The sequence below is a fragment of the Coturnix japonica genome, chromosome 7, assembly GCF_054131305.1.
Source record: "Coturnix japonica strain WE chromosome 7, WE-NBRP24, whole genome shotgun sequence".
In the NCBI taxonomy this organism is placed as follows: Eukaryota; Metazoa; Chordata; class Aves; order Galliformes; family Phasianidae; genus Coturnix; species Coturnix japonica.
The window spans coordinates 8,111,422-8,133,443 of NC_140669.1; the positions used below are offsets into that span (position 1 = coordinate 8,111,422).

At 36.2% G+C, this 22,022-nt stretch overlaps 1 protein-coding gene across 16 annotated transcripts in view; it reads right to left on the reverse strand.

Moving 5' to 3' along the window:
- SLC4A10 (solute carrier family 4 member 10) overlaps positions 1 to 22,022 on the reverse strand; it is a 139,184-nt gene that overhangs the window by 91,300 nt on the left and 25,862 nt on the right. For 11 of the 16 annotated variants that reach the window (XR_014948200.1, XR_014948198.1, XR_014948197.1 and 8 more), the window contains exon 1: positions 15,650 to 15,943. The exons of the other annotated variants lie outside the window; for them this stretch is intronic. Coding sequence is in view for 6 of the 11 variants with exons in the window: in XM_015869080.3 (XP_015724566.1) it covers positions 15,650 to 15,730 (81 nt within the window). In the remaining 5 variants the exon portion in view is untranslated. Of the gene's footprint in view, positions 1 to 15,649; positions 15,944 to 22,022 lie in introns of those variants that run through there. 16 annotated transcript variants of the gene reach the window in all.

Below are 22,022 nucleotides of genomic sequence, written 5' to 3' on the forward strand. Positions count from 1 at the left end.
AATCCTTTTTCACCGTTCTTCTTTCTGTAAGATGTATGGCATAGCAGAAGCATTTTTATTTTTTCCACAGTAGAAATTATGCCTATGTATCATGTGCTGACTCATAAGGAAAATAATCATGGTATTAATTACTACCCTAAATAAGCCACTTATTGATGATTAGACAACCTACATAATTCTCAAATGCCATCTGGGACTATGGAGTGCCTGTCAGAATACTAAACACTGCATACTATATTAAATACTGCATTCCTATAAACAATAGAAAGCTGTAACAAAATATTTTTTTGTTATTTTATATTATCAGTATTTATATCTTTTGGAGATGGAACTCTAATGTATTTTTTTAGTTCATATATTTTGCCATGAAGCTTGTGATATAAACCTCATGTGCTCACCTTTTCTGTGATCTGTAGTGAGATTCTACACATTTATCCAGATCTCACATGCCTATCTTGATTGTCTTCCCATTATGAAGATTTCAGCATCATCTTATTTATATATCTCTTTGTGTTGTAATTATTTCAGACACATTGTGTGACATATCTATTTTTACAAACATTTTGGTTAAGATCAGCTTGTCATTTCATAAAGATGACATTAACACAGATAAAGAAAAGTGCATTATTTGAACTCAAGTGATGCCAAGAACACAGAGAATAGCTTGCAAAGACAATTAACTTGAAAGGTAAAACGAAAAAACACAACAACTGCTGTATGTAGATGCATGCCTTCCTGTTGTAGAAGGCAAATTGCTAGTGACTGCCATGTTCAGCCCTGTCCTTCAAATTGTCCTTGAGCAGGCACAGTCACACAAAATTGATTTAATGCACAGTGTATGCCTACAGTTTAAATGATGTAATTCTTTTCTATTTCCAAAGACAAGAGAAGAAATTTAAACTTGTTTTGAAAATTACTACTTAATTGCTTCTATTACATATAACCCTATCTAATAATCTGTTGAAGTGTGGAAGTGGGAAGGACAGTGAATTTTATTTTTCTGATGAAATATCACTTTTTCCATTCTACCAGCTGTACTATATCATCTTCCTCCTTTCTAACCATTTATCAAGAAAGACCCATCAAAAAACACCTTTTGTATAATAATATCCATTCTGTAAGGTCTAAATAGTTAATTTTTAAAAGTTTCTCTCTAATTCTTCTATGGTTCTCTTTGTAGCAGCTTTCTTCAGTAATCACTACTAGTTAACACAAAACACATACTTCTTTTGGTCAGCTCTTCTCCACATAGGTCACCCTATGCAAAAAGTAGAAAGCAATTAGTTTTCATTCCAGATTTGTATCTTGCTCAAGGCTTAATGTCATATGCATAAGAGCATCTTGTGTTGTGTCTTTTTCCCCTCTTCTTTTCTCTCTTTTTATAGAAGTCAAGAACTGCTTAGTATGACTCAAGTACCATCTTCTGCAGCACTGCTAAAAACTGCACTAAAAAGAACTGGCTCCAAAGAACTGGTCTGCTATTGACACTGTTAATACAATAATGCTATTCCTGTAATATATACACATGGATAATTAATAATTAATTAATAGACAGTAAATACAACCACATACTATTGTTATAAATCTATTGCAACTAAACACAAGCAGAAACCACACACAATTAAAACAAAGCTGTCTGAGACAAGTAAATGCTCATTAATACATATAATACCTTAATGCATCCTGTGCTGGCTACACACATTATGCAATATCCAGGCACTACGCACATGTGCATGAACAAATGCATAAACACTAAAATGTTTCCTTATTATGTGATACAGAATCTCCTTTCTTAGAATAAACAAGAAATACACTTAGTGCATTTGCAGGGCAATTACGTTACTTTGCTACTTATATTCTTCATATAAATATGCAACTGAAGATAAGATTTCAAGATAAAGTAATACATTTATTTATTTCATTAATACCTAGATGCCCCACTTTTCCTGCCTTCACTCATCCATCAGAAAAGAATTCTTTGGCTGCAGCAACAGAATGGTAGGGAGTGGGGAGTACACAGAAAAAGAAAGTTCTAACAATGGATACAGTAATGAAATAGCAAGCTGTTAAGTTCTTTCTGGATTCTGGTACTTATTTTGAACATTTGCATTTAATTGCAATTGCATTTGCCATCTTTTGTATGCCTTGGAGTAAAACTATCAGCAATGTCTGAACAATGTGAGAGTCTTACAAAACTTGAACAAGACCCTTATAGTATTTGTGTTCCTTTGAACATGTTCTGCCAAGTTAAGACTCCCTTACCTTTTCTCTTTCCTTCCTTCCTTTCACATCACATCTGCTGAGTTTGTAAGCTAATATTTAATTAGTTACTAGTCTCAGAAAGATCTCTAAATAAATAAAAGACAGTGCTCCTTGCTGCTAGTGAAGGGAGATAGAAGTTGGCTCACATCTCTGTGACTGAAATTTGATTCCCTTTGCTTCGCATTCTTTACAACACCATCAAAATACTTGTAAGTTATTGAGGTAAGAAAAGCACAGGATTCAAGCTCAGACTTTTTACTCCGTGGTTATCATTTGATTATCTTATGTCATCTTAATGCAGTCCCATTAGCTAAAAATCTTTTTTCACTTCATAGCAATGGCTAAGTCAACTACTAAGGAAAACTCCAAAAGCATAAGAACAGATGTGAAGACTTTATCTAAGGCCTAAATCAGATTTACTTTCAGCTTGTCTGGGCTCCCTCCTGGCTTGATGCCAGGTGAGGATATAGCCAGGATAACAGAATTATTTAGGTGTATTTACAAATTAAACATGCTAAGCATAGCCCACTGTGCAAGAAGGTATTTGCTCCTGGGTATCAAATGGTAAAAAGTTTGTTTTAATTTCTAGATTCGTAATCAGCAGTAAGATATACTGTGTTTTAAGTGGGATACACTTCTCAATTCAAAGGTCTTGCTTTCAGCCTCAGAAAACTGAGGTGTCTCTAGATGAAATGTGTCCAGACTTCTTTCGTTAGAAATAGCTCATGGAGAAGAATCATAGAAGGCAGTCTTCTTGCAGCAGCTACTCATGTGGAAGTAGCAAGCGCAAAGAAGAAAGGAGGTCATGACCAAGTTACTGGGACCTGTTTCTACAGCAAATGCAACACTAGAAGAGAGGACCTTTTCATTTATAGCCACAGAAATGTAGTAAGACTGAAGTATATATACTTTATATACAAATGTATGCTAAATACAGATTGAAGCACCCCCCCCCCACCCCCCCAGAATTTACTGTATAATCTGATTATCTGAAGAGACAGGATAGTAAATGGACTACTACACTGATTGACTGTGAACATTCTTATTGGCCAAACTCTTTTATAACGTTTCTAATAAGAAGTTTGCTGCCAACGCTAATAATATCATTCCTATATTAGTAGTGGAGGTAATCTGACTAAACCAAATATAGTTAAAAAGTGTTAAAAACAAGATGGCCTTCTTCTCATCCATCATATAAAAAATGATTTATTTTTTTTTACAATTTTGTACATTGTACAATTTTCTGTTGCAGACACAGAGAATAAACTAGAATCCTTGTGGTTCTTCAGAGGAGTCTTCTATATCTATTATCTTTCTCCAAAAGAGAAGATTGAACCACACCAGTTAATGATCAAAGCTCTCAAAGCTGAGAGGGCTTCATTTTATTGGCTTTTTTAGTTTAGTCTGAAACTAGTAAATAACTTCCTGAATACAACTGAAAATTCTTTCTAAAAAATCTATCTTGTCCAGAATGTATGAATACTAATGTAGGGTTCAGTCTGAACAGTCCTTAAATCATCCGTATAAAATCACAGAATCATAAAATGACTTGGGTTGGATGGGACCTTAAAGATCATCCAGTTCCAAACCCTCCCTGACGTGGGCAGGATTTCCAGACGCTAAATCAGGCACCAGCTCAGGCTGCTCAGGGCCCCATCCAGCCTGGCTTTGAACACCTCCAGGGATGGGGCACCCACAACTTCTCTGGGCAACCTTTTCTAGCACTTCATCACTCTCTGAGGGAAACATTTTTCCCCAATTTTCTAATCTTAAATCCAACACCCCTCCCTCTTTTATTTTAAAACCATTCTTCCTTATCACTATCAGACCACGTAAAAAGTCTGTCTCTCTCCTGATTATAAGCTCCTTTTAAGAACTGGAATGCTGCAAATAAGGTCTTCCTGAAACCTTCTCCTCTCCAAAATGAAGAAGCTCAGCTCCCTTAGCCCTTCTTCATAAGAGAGGCAATTCAGACCACTGGACATCTGTCTGGCCCGCCTCTGAACCTGCTCCAGAAGCAGTACATATTTAAACCTCTTTAGGAAATAACATCAGAAGAAAATTCAGAATGGATAACTTAGTGCTTTTTGTCTCCAGAGTTTTAGTGTTAGAAAAGAGTTTCACAGTTTTCATTGTCAGTTTTCTCATATGGCCACTAAATCCTTCTGCGGTACAGAAACTTTTCCAAAGCAAAAGTTTTTTCAACCCTTCTAACAGGCAGAAACATTCACCTATTTGTTTATGTATTTACTAGATTACCAGTATCACATTACAATTAAGCTTTCAAACTTTTTTATCTAGATGCTTCCAGTATTCAAGAGAAAACAGCAGAAATGACTTGCTACTGAGTTTTACTGGTTCAGCACAAGTAATGTTTTTTTTTAATTGCACACCATTATATGTATTTCATTATATTGCTGTAAAGTAAAAGCAATTACATACACAATGATGAAAAAGAATAATCAACAGATGCTTTTCATACCAGACCAACACAGCACTTCCTTCTTTTACTTAAGACTGATTTGTGTGAGTGTGTGTGTGTGTGTTCATACTCTAAAATGATAACACTTGCTATTAAAACGATAAGCTGTGTGCTGCTAGGTACTTGGATCAGTCAGATCTACTGCCAGTTTTTACCGAACAGTACATGGGAGCCTTTTTTGGCACCATCTCATTGCAGGTACTTAGCAAATAACAATATCCCAGTCTGTATTTTGCCTCATAAGGATCCCCACTCATAGCTGCAAATACTGAATATCTTTTTGCTCATCTGAATATCTTTTTTTTTATTATTATTAGTAGTATTGTTACTAAATATATATGTATTCACATGCAGAGAAAGAAAAATAGCACCTGTGGGCTCCAGTAAGATATATACTGCAAAGTATGCATGAAGTGATAGTAAATAGTTTATGCCAATGGTCACGTATCTTAAAAGACAAGCAGTAGATATGCAAACAAGAATACACAGCAAGCTAAGTATAAGAAGATTCAGACAAGCTAACCCACCTATACAGTCATTAAAAGGTCGTACTTAACTTTACAGACTGCAGGAGAGTTTTGAGGAAGATGGGGTACTATAAGAGAAAGCACACAAAGAAATAGGAGTACTGCCAGAAGAGCAAACAAAAATTCAAATTTGTGATAAAATACCTCTCTTGGAAGGGAAAAAAAGAAAGATATAACTTTTAAAAGAAAGACCAGAAGTTTGTATTTGAGAAGATGAGTAAATAGACTTTTAAAAGCAAAAGATGTAGGCAGAAGAATAAGCTAAGATGATATTAACACCATTAATCAAACGAAGTGAAGCTTTACATTGCAAAGTCAGACAGGAAGATGAGATCATAATAGTCATAGCACTGATACAAACAGGCCTTCAATGTGAATTATGGCTACAGGGACAAACAAGTGCTCTCAGACCTCAGAGCTGAATAGAGGAAGAAGAATGCATCAGTAAAGAAAACTTTGGAACTGTGTCCGACATGACTGTGTTCTGATGACCAATGAGGACCAAAAAGATTTTCTGAGACAGGTTGAATTTAGCTGGAGTAGAGGTAGACTGCAAAAATACAGTAGCAATATCTTCATAAAGATTGTGTTTATGGCTACATTGTCCAAAATAAAGCTGTGAAGGATACAAAAGCTGAGAATGGATTCCTGGTGATATAAAAACACACCTACAAACAGAAAAAGGAGGAGAGGGAGAAGAAGATTTACCTAAAAGGAAGCAAAGTCTGGAAAGAGAATCAACAGGCACAAAATGACAGATGCCTAAAACCAGCAAAATTTTGTGAAGAATACAGCATACAAGCTTGGAGATATGACAGATGGAGTGGAGGAGAACAGAGAATCAGCCTGGAAGCCTTCCAGGTATAAGTCAAGTTGAACATTAGTAAGATAAATATCAGTGCAAGAGACAAACTAGAAGTGAGCAGTGTTTCAGAAAAAAAAGGAGGAAGAAGCTTGAATTTTGATGCTGTCTGGTTAATCTTAATAAATGTACATGGACACAAGAGGAAATAAATGATTTTAAATGGGGTGAGTATAGAGTTCATAAAAAAATACCAAACAGGGAAAACTGCAAGCAAAGATACTCATCACATAACAAAAATCCTAGAAGTATAAATCTCTAAGTCAGAAAGTCAGCAGAATCAAAGGATTTCCACCAGAGATATTCAGCAGTATCTCTGCAGCATGGCAGATGGCATTAAGAACTGAGAAAGTAGATACTGAGAATCAGCCAGGACCATGAATTTTCAGAGTGGTATGGAAGTGGATGAGAAGAACAATTAAAACAGATGAGAAGAGCAAAGAAAACAGAGACTATAAGTAAATCTATGCTGATGGACAAAGTTATAGAGAAATACAGAAATAAGAGCAGAAAAGAAACTGCGCCATCCCGTTATTCTCCCATATATTCTAAAGTCTCTAGATAACAGAGGCTATTATATAAACTTTCTACATACTCTGTACATTAGCTGTTTAAATAAACTACATGGTGATTTAAAATACTAGTTGATAAGAATGACTTGCTTTCACATAGATTAAATCCTGTACCTTGTATTGTATACCACATCAACATAAGCAGTATTGGTGGAGGCATTTTATACTGGTACTCTCTGTAATTATATTAGGAGTTCATGCCAACATGCACTAATAAATCTTTTGTAATGTAGAACTGGACTAATCTAAGCCCTATTCTCTTAGGAATTTTAATCATATTTATGAATCGTTTGCCAGAATAGCACACTGATTGCTTAATTCTTCTTATAATATAGTACACAAGAGAATAAAAAATATCACTGGTTAAGTGCTCTCCTGCATCCTTGGACATACAGATGTCTGGGTTCTTGGACAGAGAGTGATTGTGGGGTTTAGTTATTCATTTATTTATTTTGAAGCCACTTGTTTTGTTATTTAAAGTGTACTCATTCTTTCCCATGCCAAGTATTACAGCTGATAAACGTGATATTTATTTTCACCCATGATTATTTTCAAGTGAAATATTTCTGAGTGGAAAAAAAACTGTAAATAAAGCCAAGCTGGTTCACATATTTTAAACCATGCTTTTCCCAGCAAGTTACAGAGGGACTTTTGTCCCCAGATAAAATTGCAACCAGAGCTGCTTTCTATGGGGGTCCCAGATATTGGCTAACACATTAAAAGTTCTCACAATTGATCTGCCTGAGAGGAAAAAGAGAAAAAAAAAAAAAAAAAAAGGGGGCATTGAAATTCACTCCTTCCCTTCACTCTGATATGATAATCATGCTAACTATATATATTTAAAAAACAAAGAGAACAAACTCTTAGAAAAGAGCTATGTGTAATAATTATTCTTTACAATGTTTATATTCTAGTATGATTACACCTATGGTTTCAAACTGATCCTAGATCTAAACATAGCAGAATTCAACCCAAAGCAGCAGCTTCATAATTCATAAGGTTTTTTATTCGCATTTGGGTTCAGCCACAAAATCCTGCTCCAAAGTAGTGGAATTCACAGCAGTCTGGATCACAGCAAAGATATTAAGACCACAAAAACAAAAGTGAGATCCTACATTCCTTTGCACCTTGTGCAGCTCCAGTTTGATCAGTGGGAACCCATTAGATATCTAAAATTCTTGGAAATTTTTATTTTAAACCACAGCATTGCTAAAGACTGCCACAGAATACTTGAAGAGCTTTCTTCTGCATAGAAACAGAATGATACATTTTAAACTGAGGCAGGGCATAGAAGCATTAACAGGAAACTGGAAGCAGTAATAGGAAGTTAGCAGAACAAAACAAGTCTGTCTTAATCCATTTTTCAAACCAAAACGGCCAACAGCTTTTATAAAGCAAGTAAAGACTGAACCTACTTCATCCAGTTCTGCTTACACTGAAACCAAAGAGCTTTCGACAGAGGAAGAAAAGAAAAGAGAACCACTTTTGGAGGGAAGTCCCTACCTCTGCATTTAGCAGTGGATCTGACTTTCACGGGGCAGTCAGTAAGCCTACCCATCCACCAAAACTTCATAAGCACTAAAACAGCTGGTACCAGCACAACTAGCACCCTATCTGTGCAATATATTCATCTTTCCAATCTATCTGCTGAAAAGGAAAAAAACGAAAAATAAAAATAAAAAAGATAAAAAATAAAAAGATGGAGAAGGGAAAGAAAAATTTTAGCAAATGATATATTTAATTAAGACAAAATAGGTCTCCTTTTCAGAAGCATAAAGACCAAGTCAATAAATCCTCTGCATAGTTCCTGTAATAATTGTTAATCACTTTAAAACTTAATTTCTGATTATTCTTATTATTTGGTTTTCATCAGCCTGAATCGAAGAAGTAATGCTTATTTCAAAGAATAATAAGATTAGCAAAGGTGTGGTGACTTCTTTGAAGGAGCCATGGAAAAAGAAAAAAAAAAAAAAAGGAAAGAAAGAAAAAAAAGGTCAATTCTGATACTATCTTGTATTTATCTTTCTGATATTTTAAACACTTATTTCACATTCCCGCATGGGAGTCAACTGCTGTTAAATTTGGATACCCTTCCAACAGAAGTACTTAGGATATCTTAGCCAAGAAATCCCAGGTTATAATCCAAGTCACACAGGTGAGACAATGAATGTAGTTTGCAGATCCCTTGAAGGCATCTCTGTACATTTGAACTGGATGACTATATATTAGGATGTCACCCTTTGCAAAGATTTCTAAACAGTGTTCGTCAATAATCACCCAGTGATCCTGCTACTGGATAATGGCAGATTATAAGAATAAAATTCCAAGGCATGGAATTATGGTATAATGGAAAAGAATTGATCCTGTGGAATCATGTTGTAATTCCTTGAAGGATTAAAGAAGGATGGTGATATTAAATGATGACAGTTGGAGTCAGATTCAAAACATACAGAAATATATAGTTCTTTACACAGCATATTGGTAAGCTAGGGAACTGGTGGATACTAAAAGTTTTAAGTTCAAGAAATGTGCAGAGATGATCAGGGAATAGAATTCTATAAAAAGCACCAAACATACAATTTCAGGAAAAGATAAAGCATTGCTGGAGCCACTGAGAACTCAGAAAGTACCCAGGCAATGTAGTTGTGCACCTGCTCCACTTCTAGGTTTCCTTTTCTTTTTTACCATTATCAGAGAGACAAGACTCTGTGGGGAGCTGTTGGTCTGACCCAGCACAAACATCTTTACATTCCCATGTTCCAGCAAAAAGACATGGGAACTAATGTATGTAAAAGATGGTCTTCTGCTGAGACTCTGAAAGAGGTAGAATTGCACTAAGAACCTGATGAAGTAAACAAAACAAACAAAACACTGCCTTCATCAACAAAAAAATAATCTCCCAAAATTAGCTTTACCAAGCATGAGGTACATCTTGATTTGGAAATGATGAGTCTCCTGTTGTCTATTATGCCACATCTGCATACATCACTGTGCCTAACATGAACATCTAACTATAAACCAAGAGAGGAACATATCTAACAGTGAACACGCTGGGAAGGCAGGAGCATCTATTACGGGGACAAGAGCAGCTGCAGGGCTTGGCCAATTTACTTTATAGGCTCACGGCTGCCCAAGCCCTCTATATAATCATGTACTAAAAGTGACCAAAGCCCATGAGCCTGAATCTTGTTTTCTACGACTGAATAAACTGCAGTTTATCTGAAGAAATTTTACACTGTCTATACTAGAAGCTAAAAGTGCTTTGATGTACATGTCCATGTTAAATTAGAGATCTGCGGGTGTGCACAGTACAGCCAAGTAAAGACAGTAAAATTAAAAGGAAATTATACCAGAAATTGATAATGACATTTTTATGGATGTGAAAGGAGGGCCAGAAGGGAAATACAGTCTGAGCTATTAAAAGAGAAATTTTGTTTATAGCTGATGATACAGACATTGCTAAAAACGTAAATTTAACCTATGTCTCAACGATTGTACAACTGAACACATCTTTGATGTTGAAGCAGGAAAGACCAAGACACAGTGTGTGCCCCAGATCTTTGCTGAAGACAGCCTGTACAATAGATGTTCAGGACACAAGGAAGTGCTTGTAACAACTTCTGACAGCACAGATTATATCTTTCACTGACATTCACAGAAAATATGCATTTGCATTAGAAGCTAGATGGCTAAGAAATTTCAGCACATCTGCACCCTACAAAACAGAAAACCACTCAGGAAAGAGGAGGAGGGGAGCAGAAGGCAGGCTAGGCAATAACCACCCCCAGTGAGTCACTGGAAGTCACTCACCAACAGCAATGAGAAATTCACTTATAATTACATACAAAAGGGCTGGTGACAGTACACTGAGATCTAGCAGAGGGGACAAGCCTGGCAAATGCATCAAAGCAATCACTTAGTGAAGAAAGTGGTCATCACTGCCAAGACTGCTTTTCATTCTGATATGCTTCGCATTTCATTTGTTTACTGGTAATATCCAGTCACCTCCATTAAGTCCTATGCCGCAGTGGTCTAAGTCATACTTCGACACATATTAGCACAACTACCATGACAGATATTCTAAAGATAAGATATATCATAGTCACCAGGCATTGAGGTTCTTTTGTATCAATAATGCAAGCACTAGGCCTACATCTGCCATGTGAGATCTAAGCATCCAGGAATAATCTTCAGTGCATTATACAGTGCTATAAGAAATCATTACATTACTGACATTGGGAAGAAAAAAAAAAATCTATTGATCTATGCTTTCTCTATGTATTAGATTTTTCTAATGATCCAATGAGATCACACATGTATACATTCTAAAATTTTACATTCACCAAAATGTTTTCCTGGGATAAGACTAGAAAAGTTGGAAGAAAACCAGGGATGGAAAAAAGAGGGAAAAAGAGATTCAGTGGTTCATGTGTTTTCTTTTTCTTCTGAATTTAAAGTATTATGGATTACCTTTGCTGGCAAATAGATCTTAAACACCTTAAAAATGGTGCAGCATAGAACTTTACTGAATAAAAGAGCAACAGCTGCTGATATAACTGACTTGCATGGCTTACTTCTGGACAGAATCCCCCTAAAGAATAGCTTACCCTCTCACCTAGTCAGGACTCAATCATGTATACTGTTATCTACAAGCACACTCCATACCTGAATGCAATTGCTAACCTCAGCCTGCTCAGATCCCCTTACTAAGTCAAGGACAAGATATGGCTCCACTCTTTCACTTAATTCAGGCAAGTGAAAAAAAGTGACAATTTCTGCTGAAAATTTTTTATCACAAGATTGGGGCATAAAACCAATACTGCTTTCATTAGAATAGTTTTAATTGCATTAAATGTAGATACATACCGTATGGGTATGATTTATTGCTTGCATTTTAATGACTGTGTCTGCTTATATAAAATCTTTCATAAAGAGAATTCAGATAAGTAAATTCATCATGTTAGCAGAATAGAATTTTTAATAACTGCTGGCTCTTATAGACACTTCTATTTTATTTAGGCAGCTGAGGAGACAAAATGGAAGCTATTACAAAAATGAGCAAAGTTTTACAATACCTCAAAACCCTTCCATGTGTCCCTTAATGCCTTTTTTCCATTCAGTGCATTCATTTGAATATTTTGTTTCAGCTGATGTTTGCTGCATCAGCTGAGAACATCTGAAAGCACCCTTAATGTTCTAAAGTTCCAACAAAAATAATGTTGGGCAAGTGGACAAGACACAGTTGTGGTTCATATTCCTCAGAGTTCACTTTTTTTTAATTAGCTGTTACCATGCTAGGTGATATATTATTAATCAGTTCTTTAAAATTTACTTAGCTTCAAAAAACAAAAACAAAACAAATCAAAAAAGTTTATAAGTTTCCCTTTAGAACTCATTCTCTGCTTAAGAGAGACATGGACATATTGGAGTGACCTCAGTACCAGACCAGGAAAACAATGAAGTGATTGAAGCTTCTGCCAAGTAAAGAGTGGCTGAAGTAACTGCACAGCCTGGAGAAAAGAAAGCCCAGGGAGGTCTTATTAGAGTGTACAAACAACTGTTTGTGGGGGAGAGTAGGGCAGGAGTAGCCAGACTCTTCTCAGTGGTGCCCAGTGACAGGGTGAGGGGAAGTAATCACTAACAGAAAGATGAAAAATTCCACTTAATCATGAGAAAAAAAAGGCTATGAGATTGGTCAAACACTGGAACATGCTACCCAGAGCTGCTGCAGAGTCTTTATTCCTGGAGATATTTAAAACCTGATGAGACACAACGCTGAGCAATGTGGTCTAGTTGTCCCTGCTCTAGGCAAAGGAGGGTGGACTCCAATCTCCTCCGCTCCAGAGGGCAGGATGACCTCCAAACGTCCCTTCTGACCTCAGCAATTCTTCAGTCTTGCAGTCATTATAATCTTTTGCTGATTTAATATACTTACACTGCTAGTCTCCAAGTCTAAAATGGTAAAAGATCGTCACTGATACCAAGAACTCAGTCTCTGGAGTGCCTTGTCTCTAGATCATAGACAGAGTAGCAAGCCAGGCTAAATTGTTATTTTCTATTTGATTTTGGGGTAGCTATTTTATTTCTTTTCAGCAGAACTCCCTTACTAACATGAAAAAAACTTATAATCACTCAAAATCTTTTAATAATTGTATCTACCTTCTAGAATAGATCCAAGAACATGATGACTTCCTTTTTAGGGTCACTTTTCAATTTTCATATCACTTCCCTTCTCATGTATGTATCTCTACTTTGCTTCTATTACTCATCTTTTAAGAACTTCCCCTCATTAATACGTTCCTCAGTAGCAGTGAGCTGGGGCTGTTCAGCCTGGAGAAGGGAAGTCTCCAGGGAGACCTACAAGCATCCTTTCAATATTTAAAGGTGTCAATAAAAAAAAAGAGAACAGACACTTCAGCAGGGTCTGTTGTGACAGAACAAAGTGAAATGGATTCAAACTAAAAGAGGAGAGATTTTGATTGGATATAATAAAAACCTTTTTTACAAAAATGGCAGCACTAGAACAGGTTGCCTAGACAAGTGGTTGTTTCCTGTCCCTGGAAAAACTCAAATTCAGACCAGGTTCTGAGCAAGCTGATCTAGCTGTAGATGACCCTGTTCATTGCAAGAGATTTGGACTAGATGAACCTTTAAAGGTTCCTTCCAACTCAAATGATTCTATAATTACTGTATAGTCCCATAAATGAAGATGTACCAATAATGGAAATATGTCCCTTGAAGTGAAATAACAAACTCATTTAAAATAGTCAGCAATATTGCTGTTTCAAAATGAAATGGCCTAAACATATACTTCCTGAAGAAAACATTCTTCACCAATTTGTCCTTCTCTATATGTACAGTTTCTATCTTAAACACACCATAGAAGATGTCTACTGCATTATTTGGATATTATTGTCAATGTCATATTTCAAAAGCATCCACAGAATACAATTTGCAGAACTAATACAAATGATAAAACAGAATAAAGGTTAACCACATGGCATATTGCTATAGTTTCCAATATTGCAAAATTCCACAGAGATCCAATTATTTTAAATGAGCAAATAAGACTTCAGGAAGAACTTCAAAATACAGGTAAGTCAGGATTTTAAATAATACTCAAATAAGTAAGGCAAAGAATCTGTGGGGGGAAGGTTGGTCCTATTAAAAAGGTTATAAATACCTCGCAAAGCACCAAAATACCATGAAACCAATACTTTCAGGAATTTCATTCCCATGCCAAGAAACAGAATGTACTCACTGTGCCTAATACATTAAAATACTGAAATAAATTCTAACAGATTAGAAAGATCTTGTATTAAGTGAAAGGTATAGTGAAATCATTCCAGATCTAATCAAGCTTAAGAGTAGGACAGCCTTTCCCCGTTATTAATAAGAATGTAAGCTGGATAAGTACACTGCTCAAATATAAATTATGGCCAGTGAGAGGAATATAACATTTTTCAGAAATACGTTCTTAATTAAAATTGAAAATACAGCCATTTTTAGTGAAGTAATTTGCTGCATATTCTCATGTTTGGTCTTCTGTGGTCTCCCACATATTCATTTCCAACAGAATGCTATTAAACTGGGGTGGAACTGGAATACAGCTCTAAATCCAAAATCAAAACCATGTTCTGTATGTTTACATTTCTAGGTGGAAATGCAAAAATATCTTCAAACCTTGATCACTTAAATCCTGTGCTTTAGGATCAGGAAATACCACTCACCCCCACCCATTTGCAGTCTAAATAGACATGAAGACTGCTGTTTCACGTGAATAAAGCAAGCAGCAGAAAAATTGCACACTACTTTCAAGCTTCAGCTCAGCTTTTAAAACACATGGTCAAATACGTTGCCATGGAAATGTGCTGCAAATACATCTAGAATTTCTTAAGATGGAGCTGATCATCATTTTTGAAAATAAAACTACCCCTACTAATTCTGTGGCATATAATTGCTGCATGCTCTGTTTAAGGGAAACAAAATAGAAACTCTTCAACAGCTATTATCTACCCTTTGTAAAACCTAATGTAGTAACAGTACAACTGATACCACTCTGTGCCCCTAAGTGAAATTAGGCCACTATCTTCCTATTTAAAATACCCACGTACTTGGGGTTTTTTAAACACTCCGACTTTCCTACCTGCCACCACAATACATTAGCAGATCAGTCTTGCAATAAAGTTGGCAACAATGACAAACAAAAAAGGATGAGATGTGATTCACTAAAATGAATTTGGTTTTAAACATTCTAAATATGTAAGCTATTAATCTTCCATTTTACAACCCATTAGTATTAGTATGCATCACTGAGCATAATAATTAAAAGGGGGAGCATTACCTTGCAAAACTTTCACTGCTATGTCCAGGGAGATGTTTTAAAATCAGATTTGAAATGAACAGGAAAAAAAAAGAAAAAAGAAAAAAAAAAAACAAAAAAAAAACCTGCTACTGCAAAATGAAGATTTGTGCCTGCAGAATAGCTCTGTCCTGTTACACAATGTGCTACGTTCTTTTAAATAACCTGAAGGTAGTTGCCTTATACTGTGCTTCATATGACAAATAAACACACACACACAATAGCACTGTGTTGGCACGTAAAGACAAAGCAAACTAAAAATGCAACACAAGAACACAAGCTTGCCATTTTACATTACAGCAAGGGTATAACCTTGTACCAACTTAGTTAAATAAAATCATTTTCACAATAAAAGCAGGTTGAAAAAATAAATATAGAATAATGTTACTCTGTTCAAATAGCAATTCACAGCACATTACATTTGCAAGACATACGTTGCTCTACTTATGTAAACAGTCTACCCTATAAATCCTGTAGCAAATCCAAGATGAAGCAATTACAGAGACAAAGAGATCATAAATGACCTAAAACAGTAAAGCAAACCTTTACATTAGAAATATTAGTATAAACTGTGTGTCATACCTGATGACTTAAAGACTGTAATGTCTCACCGGTTCCAAGCTGCATGACCTTTCTATTTCCAGAGACCCCCAAAAATTGCATTTCCTGTCTTACAAAAGTGCATCACAAATCCATCTACCTCTCAAAATCTTCTGGGCTAGCAAAGAAAGCATTAACAGCCATTCTGTCCATCAGTAAGTGCTGGAGTCATTACCCTCCAGATATCAGATCTTAAATATAGTTTCCTCCGTGCAGTTACAGACATCCAGTAGACAAGGAGGCTGACACAGCTATATCACTGATGCTGCTAATGCCATCTGAAAACAGTAAGCTTACTGCTTAAAGCAATCCTGCATCATCCAAACAGAACAAGCCACATCCTTCAACTCCATGCTTGCGTTTTTTATAAAACCCAGCACTGCCATTATAGATTTTGTTTTCATCTGTGGTCAGCTAAAGGAGAAATTAGATATTATGCAACCAGCTTTGCATTAACAAAAGAAAAGCAGCAGATGAAGTGACATATCGAGGTTATCAAATTTTGCTCGCATGACCACTCTTCAACAAGCAATATCACCATTCAGAAGAAGCTTCAGTCTGACCCAAAGGAAAATTACCAGAAATAAATTACAAACGATTCACAGGCAGCAAGGCATTAAAATATCTCTGCGGTACTCAAACAGCTGCTTTATGCAGACTTATCTGAGTCCCTATTAAATTAAAAACACTGCTTGCTTAACTATTTTGTTGTTTATTTTCAAGAAATTGCATGATCACTGCATTGTTTCCATTGCTCCCTGCTAGCAGCCAGAAAACAGCATGCTTTGAATATGTGCCAGTATTATGACAGTAAAAATGTGGTTTGCTATCAAACAAAGCAATCATGCATGGGGGTTTTTTTCTGATACTAGAGACCTTTCAAGTAAACAAATGTACAGTACCCTTCATAGAAATTTTTAAACAGTTAAGACTACATAGAAATAACTACAGTTTGTATTAAAACACATATTTATATGTGTTATTTATATTTATTTTTGCTATTATTGCAGAAACAACTCTTTGCAAAGAGAAGAATCCCATCACAGAATTAGGAAGTAATAGTGCAACCCACAAACTGGAAAAAATAGACCCACCAAAAAGTTACTAGCATTGACACAGTGAGAAACTCCTTTTGTGATGCAGCCCATATTCTTAAAAACAGAAGCATATCATCTCAGCACATACTAAAATACATTGCTACTGGTTGAATTTTACCAAGAAATAAAATGTAGGATAAGGGCAGGGATAACAGCCCTGATTTAACTATATAGACCCACATAGCTCACGTTTTTCAAATTAATGTGAACATCCTTATTTTATTTTGCAATATAAGCAGATGCTGAAACAAGATGTAAATGGTTCTAAATTAATTCATCCAGATCCAATTCTATTTGTTTAAAATTATTATAATACAGTTGTAGTAATTGATGTTTTGAGTAACTTATAGTTAAGTTTGGCTTATAGTTATCCACGTTATGACACTGAGAATAACAAACTAGTCTCATCCATGAATATCATGCATTTCCCTACAGAGAGCGAAGCTGTCTTCTAATAATTTGTAACAGTTTCACTGTATACAATATATATATATGCAATATAAGGACACTTCACCTACATGGAACAGCACCTTGCTTCGTCATACATTTCTAGGAGGTTTGTGGTTAACTGTGCTTAGATGTGCAAAGTTCCAGTCTAATGAAGCTATCTTCAGTAGAAGATGCCAGTCAGAGAAGCCCTGCAAGGCTTTAAGGTACCAAGTCAGTCTAGACTTAATGCTGCTTTTTATATTCTCCAAGGGAGTTATCCAAGAGGCTTAACCTAACCTGATATTATCTTTTGAGTGTCGGTGATAGTGCAGGTGCCACTTCAAACACTATGAAGATTCTTGGAAGATGCCATTTCTAAAGTTCTCCCAGAATAGTTTTAAAGAAAAGAAAATTACTAAATTACGTGCACAGGATATAACAGCATGACCACAAAATGGTAGAGTTCTCAATTACTGATGAAGTCAGGAGGGGGACAGCAAAACTGCTATCTTGGAATTCCAGAGGGCAAACTTTGAACTGTACAGGTAAACTGTATCAGGTGAACTGATAAGAAGGGTCCCTTGGGATTCAGTCCTGAAGAGTAATGGGTTCCAGGAAGGTTGGACTTCCTCAAGAAGGTAGTCTTAAAGGCGAAGAAGCAAGATGTCCCTCTGTGCTGCAAGGTAAGCGGGCAGAGAAGACTGGTGTAGAGGAATGGGAAACCTTTCCTGAAGCTCCAGGAGAAAAATAGAATTTATCTGTTGTGGAAAAAGGGACAGACAAGTTGAGGAGAGTACGAAGTTGTTAGGATGCGCAGGGAGAAAACAAAAGGCAAAAGCCCAGCCTGAACTTATGTTGGCCCTTGAGGTAAAAGACCACTGAGGATATAAGGAAAAGGCTGAGGTTCCCAATGCCTTCTTTCCATCTGTCTTTAAAAGTCACACCAGTTATCCTCAGGGTACCCTACATCCTGACCTGGAAGTCTCAGATGAGGAGCAGAATAAATTCCTAATGACTCAGGTGGAAATTCTGCTAGAGACCTACTGCTCCATCTTGACTGCCACAAGTCCATGGGGTTGGATAATATCCACCCAAGGGTTCTAAAGGAGCTGGCAGAGGTTATTGCCAAGATGCTTTCCATCATATTATCATTCCTGGTCAATTTGAGAGGTCCCAGAGGATTGGAAGCTTGCCAGAATGACTCCCATCTACAGGAAGGGTCATAAGGAGGATCTGGAGAACTACAAGCCTGTCAATCTGACTTTGGTGCCAGGAAAGGTTATGGAGCAGATCATCTTGAGGGAGATCACATGACATGTGGGGGACAATCAGAGGATCCAGCCTAGTCAGCATGATTTCATAAAAGGCAGGTCCTCCTTGACCAAGCTGATCTTCTATGATCTGATGACCTGCCTGGTGAACAAGGGTAAGGCTGCTGACATGTGATCTCATGTGCATGAGGGCAGAGAAACGCGAAAACACCTAGACTTCAGCAAAGCTTTCAACACTGTCTCCCACAGTATTCTCCTAGAGAAGTTGACAGCCCATGGCTTGAACAACTACACCCCTTGCTGGGTAAAGACCTGGCTGGAGAACCAGCCCAAAGAGCAGTTGTGACCAAGTGCCAAGTCCTTTTCTTTAGCCACAACTGCCCTAGGCAATGCTACAGCCTTGAGGCAAAGTGGTTGGAAGACTGCAGAGGAAACAGATCTGGGATTATTGGTTGACACTTGACTTCCACAATGGTCAAGGAAATCGAAGAACAAAGTGAAAGTGTTCATCATCCTCAGCTTAACAAAGGAAAGGCTAAGGAGGAGATCTATGTTCTGCTGAATGAAATACTGTTCAAAGACTCTTCTTTTGTGATCTATGGACAGCCATGATGGTGGTTAAAGAAACCTCCAAGCATTTACAGAACAAAACAGGAAATAAGCAGAAGCAGACCTGAAACACAGCTGCAGAAACAAAACTTACAAAGAAACTGTTCGGCTCCAAATTTTCTAACAGTTAATGTAGTAGAATCAAAATTTGCCTTTCCAAACACCACATCATCAGTGTTGCTGCTTTGTTAACACTAGAAATGAAAGTTGTATCTTAAATTGTTCTTGATGTCACAGATCACTGAGCTGTGTGTTCCTGACTAATCAGAAAACATATGTAACAACCAGTGAAATGAAAGTGAAAAGATTTCTATCCAGAATCTTACATTCAAAACCAGATTGAAAATATGAAAATGTCTAGCAACCCACTTCCCAAAAGAAAAGACAGGAGAAGGCAAACATCTCCTTTCTCTTCAGACTGTTGAGGATTATGTAGTCTGAGATGGAGACATCTACTGGCAATACTTCATTTATGATGTGTTTTAAATAGATGATTGCTTGTAGTTGTACTTAGAAAAATATATATATTAAAAAAACAACAAAATGTTCCTAAAGTTTGCAGCCTTAAACTTACTTTCCTAGCAATATTATATAGTCAAGTAAATATGAATTAAATATTTGTGAAATTAGATTGAAATTATTATTTTAAAGTGTGTCTAGACAGTGAATAGCTTACATGATTATAATTAAAGTGACCATGACCTTCTTTTTAGACTTTAAAGAAAGCAAGGGTCTCTACCTTTTTAAGCATCTCAGCAATATTCTAACTTGTGCCATGGCATGTGAAAAACTGTCTCCTTTTATATACTGCCAAGGACATGTTTGACTAAGGACCTAGCTGACAACCACTGTAGAAGCTAGAGCTGACTGTAAGAATACATTCTCCTCTCCTCAAAAACAAGATAGTGGAGATTGGACTCAATGTTGTACAATGCAATATTCATTTATTCTCCCTATAAACGAAGAAATAACATTGTAATGAATAATGCTGGAATCTGATTAACAAAACAAATGCTGCTAGATCTTCCAGAGATGGCAAAGGACAGACAATGCTACTCTGGGCATCACCCAAATATTACGTGATACTGAAGGTGATCCTAATTATACTAGGCACCTCATACCTTTGACCCTTTTTCTCTCTCTATTGTTCCTGAAGAAGGAAAAATTCTTTTTCTTAAGAAAATATAGTCACTTCACTAATCCTAGTTTCTCTAAATTTTTCTCTAACTTTTCTAAATGTTTTGCACTTAAAATTTTTACTTCAATGAAGAGAAATGTTACATTTTGACATAATTACCATTAGCTTCTCTGCTGGCAGAAAGTGATGGCAAAATGCCAATTTGCTTGTCTGCTATATGTAAGACATTTCCAAGTTTCCACCCTTCCTTTTAAAGAAAACAGAAAGGGAAGACCAGCCAGGAGAAAGTCCACCATGTCAGCTGATCCTATAAGAAATAAAATTAATATTCTCCTAACAGAAATAATTTTCTTCTGAGCCTGAGATAAATTCCATGCCTTACCATATGTTAAGATGGTCCTTTCAATAATGACAGATTTGATGAAGTTTCCTAGATTGTCTCTCAGTTCAATCCTTTCTCATTCCCTTCAGCTTCTGCTGGAGGCAAAGCTTCAAGAGGCATAAGTCAGCACAGAATCAACAAATTATATAACTTCTATACCCTAGGGATTTAGCCCCTTCCACTCCAATGTTAGCACCAAAAAAAAGAAGTGTGCATTCTTTAACAGTCTCTTTGATCTGTGTAGAACCATGCAGAACTACCCTGATGCATTGCTGAGCCTTGATGCTGATAACCTCATGGGCAAAGAACTCTGACATATCTCTTCTTCTAAAAATATATAGTTAATTATAATATATACACAACTAGCCCCATATCAGATAAAACTGATTCAATTGAATGAGTGGGGAAAGAAAAGACAAAAAAAGAAAGGTTCATATAGGTTTCTTCGGAATATGTAAAAATATTGTCATGCAATTACTTTTACTTCAAACTCAGCCATGCATTTATAGAATAAGAATAATACAAGAATAGTCTAACTATTCTTCTAAAGAATCAGAATTATTAAATACCTGAGCAGTTCCCCAGGTACCAGCTTAGGCTGTGCATCACATCCCCTTAATAGTTTGACTTTTAATCAATAAAATACAGACAAGAAGGATATACTTGCTGTGAAGACATACAAAAAAAAATCCATTTATCCACATACACAATTATTTGCTATAGAATATATTTATTCTACATAAGAGTGATCACAAATGATCATTTAAATCAATATATCTCAGTCAAAAGCCATCCCTAAAGAAATCTGTCAACTATCCCTAAAATTTGCAGGTTGTTTTAAATGCTTTTTTCAATAATGTAAATCACATTTCATGTGATTCTCTATGCTTAAATATCAAAGCACAGAACATTGAAATCCTAATTCAGTGTAAGTATTCCAAAGTTTTGGGAGTAAAAGCCCCTGCTTTGAAAGCAGACAATGGGGAAAAGCAACTATTAGAAGAATATTCATTTAGGATTAGGTTAGTAGGCTTCCCAAAAACTGTATGTGCCTGATGGGAAGAAAGAAAAACAACAAAAAGTACTTCATAAATGCAATTTACCACACATATGTAATAGATGGATTACTACCTAACTTTATCACCTCCACAACAAAAATAAAATAATAAATAAAAGTATCGGCTACTTTTTTTCCAAAATTAATTCTGAAATGTAGGCTCTGAAACAAATATCTGCTTTCTTCCAAAGTATTTGACAAAACAAAACAGTGCACATGGAGAGCAAGCAGGCTAAGATTAACTGCACATGTGTGAAACCCAAACTAAGAGTAGGCCCCAAAATGTGCTGATGTTAGAATACTCTGAATTGAATTATGAAATTACAGAGACAAACAGGATATAAAACTAGACAAATTCATAGATGTTTGAGA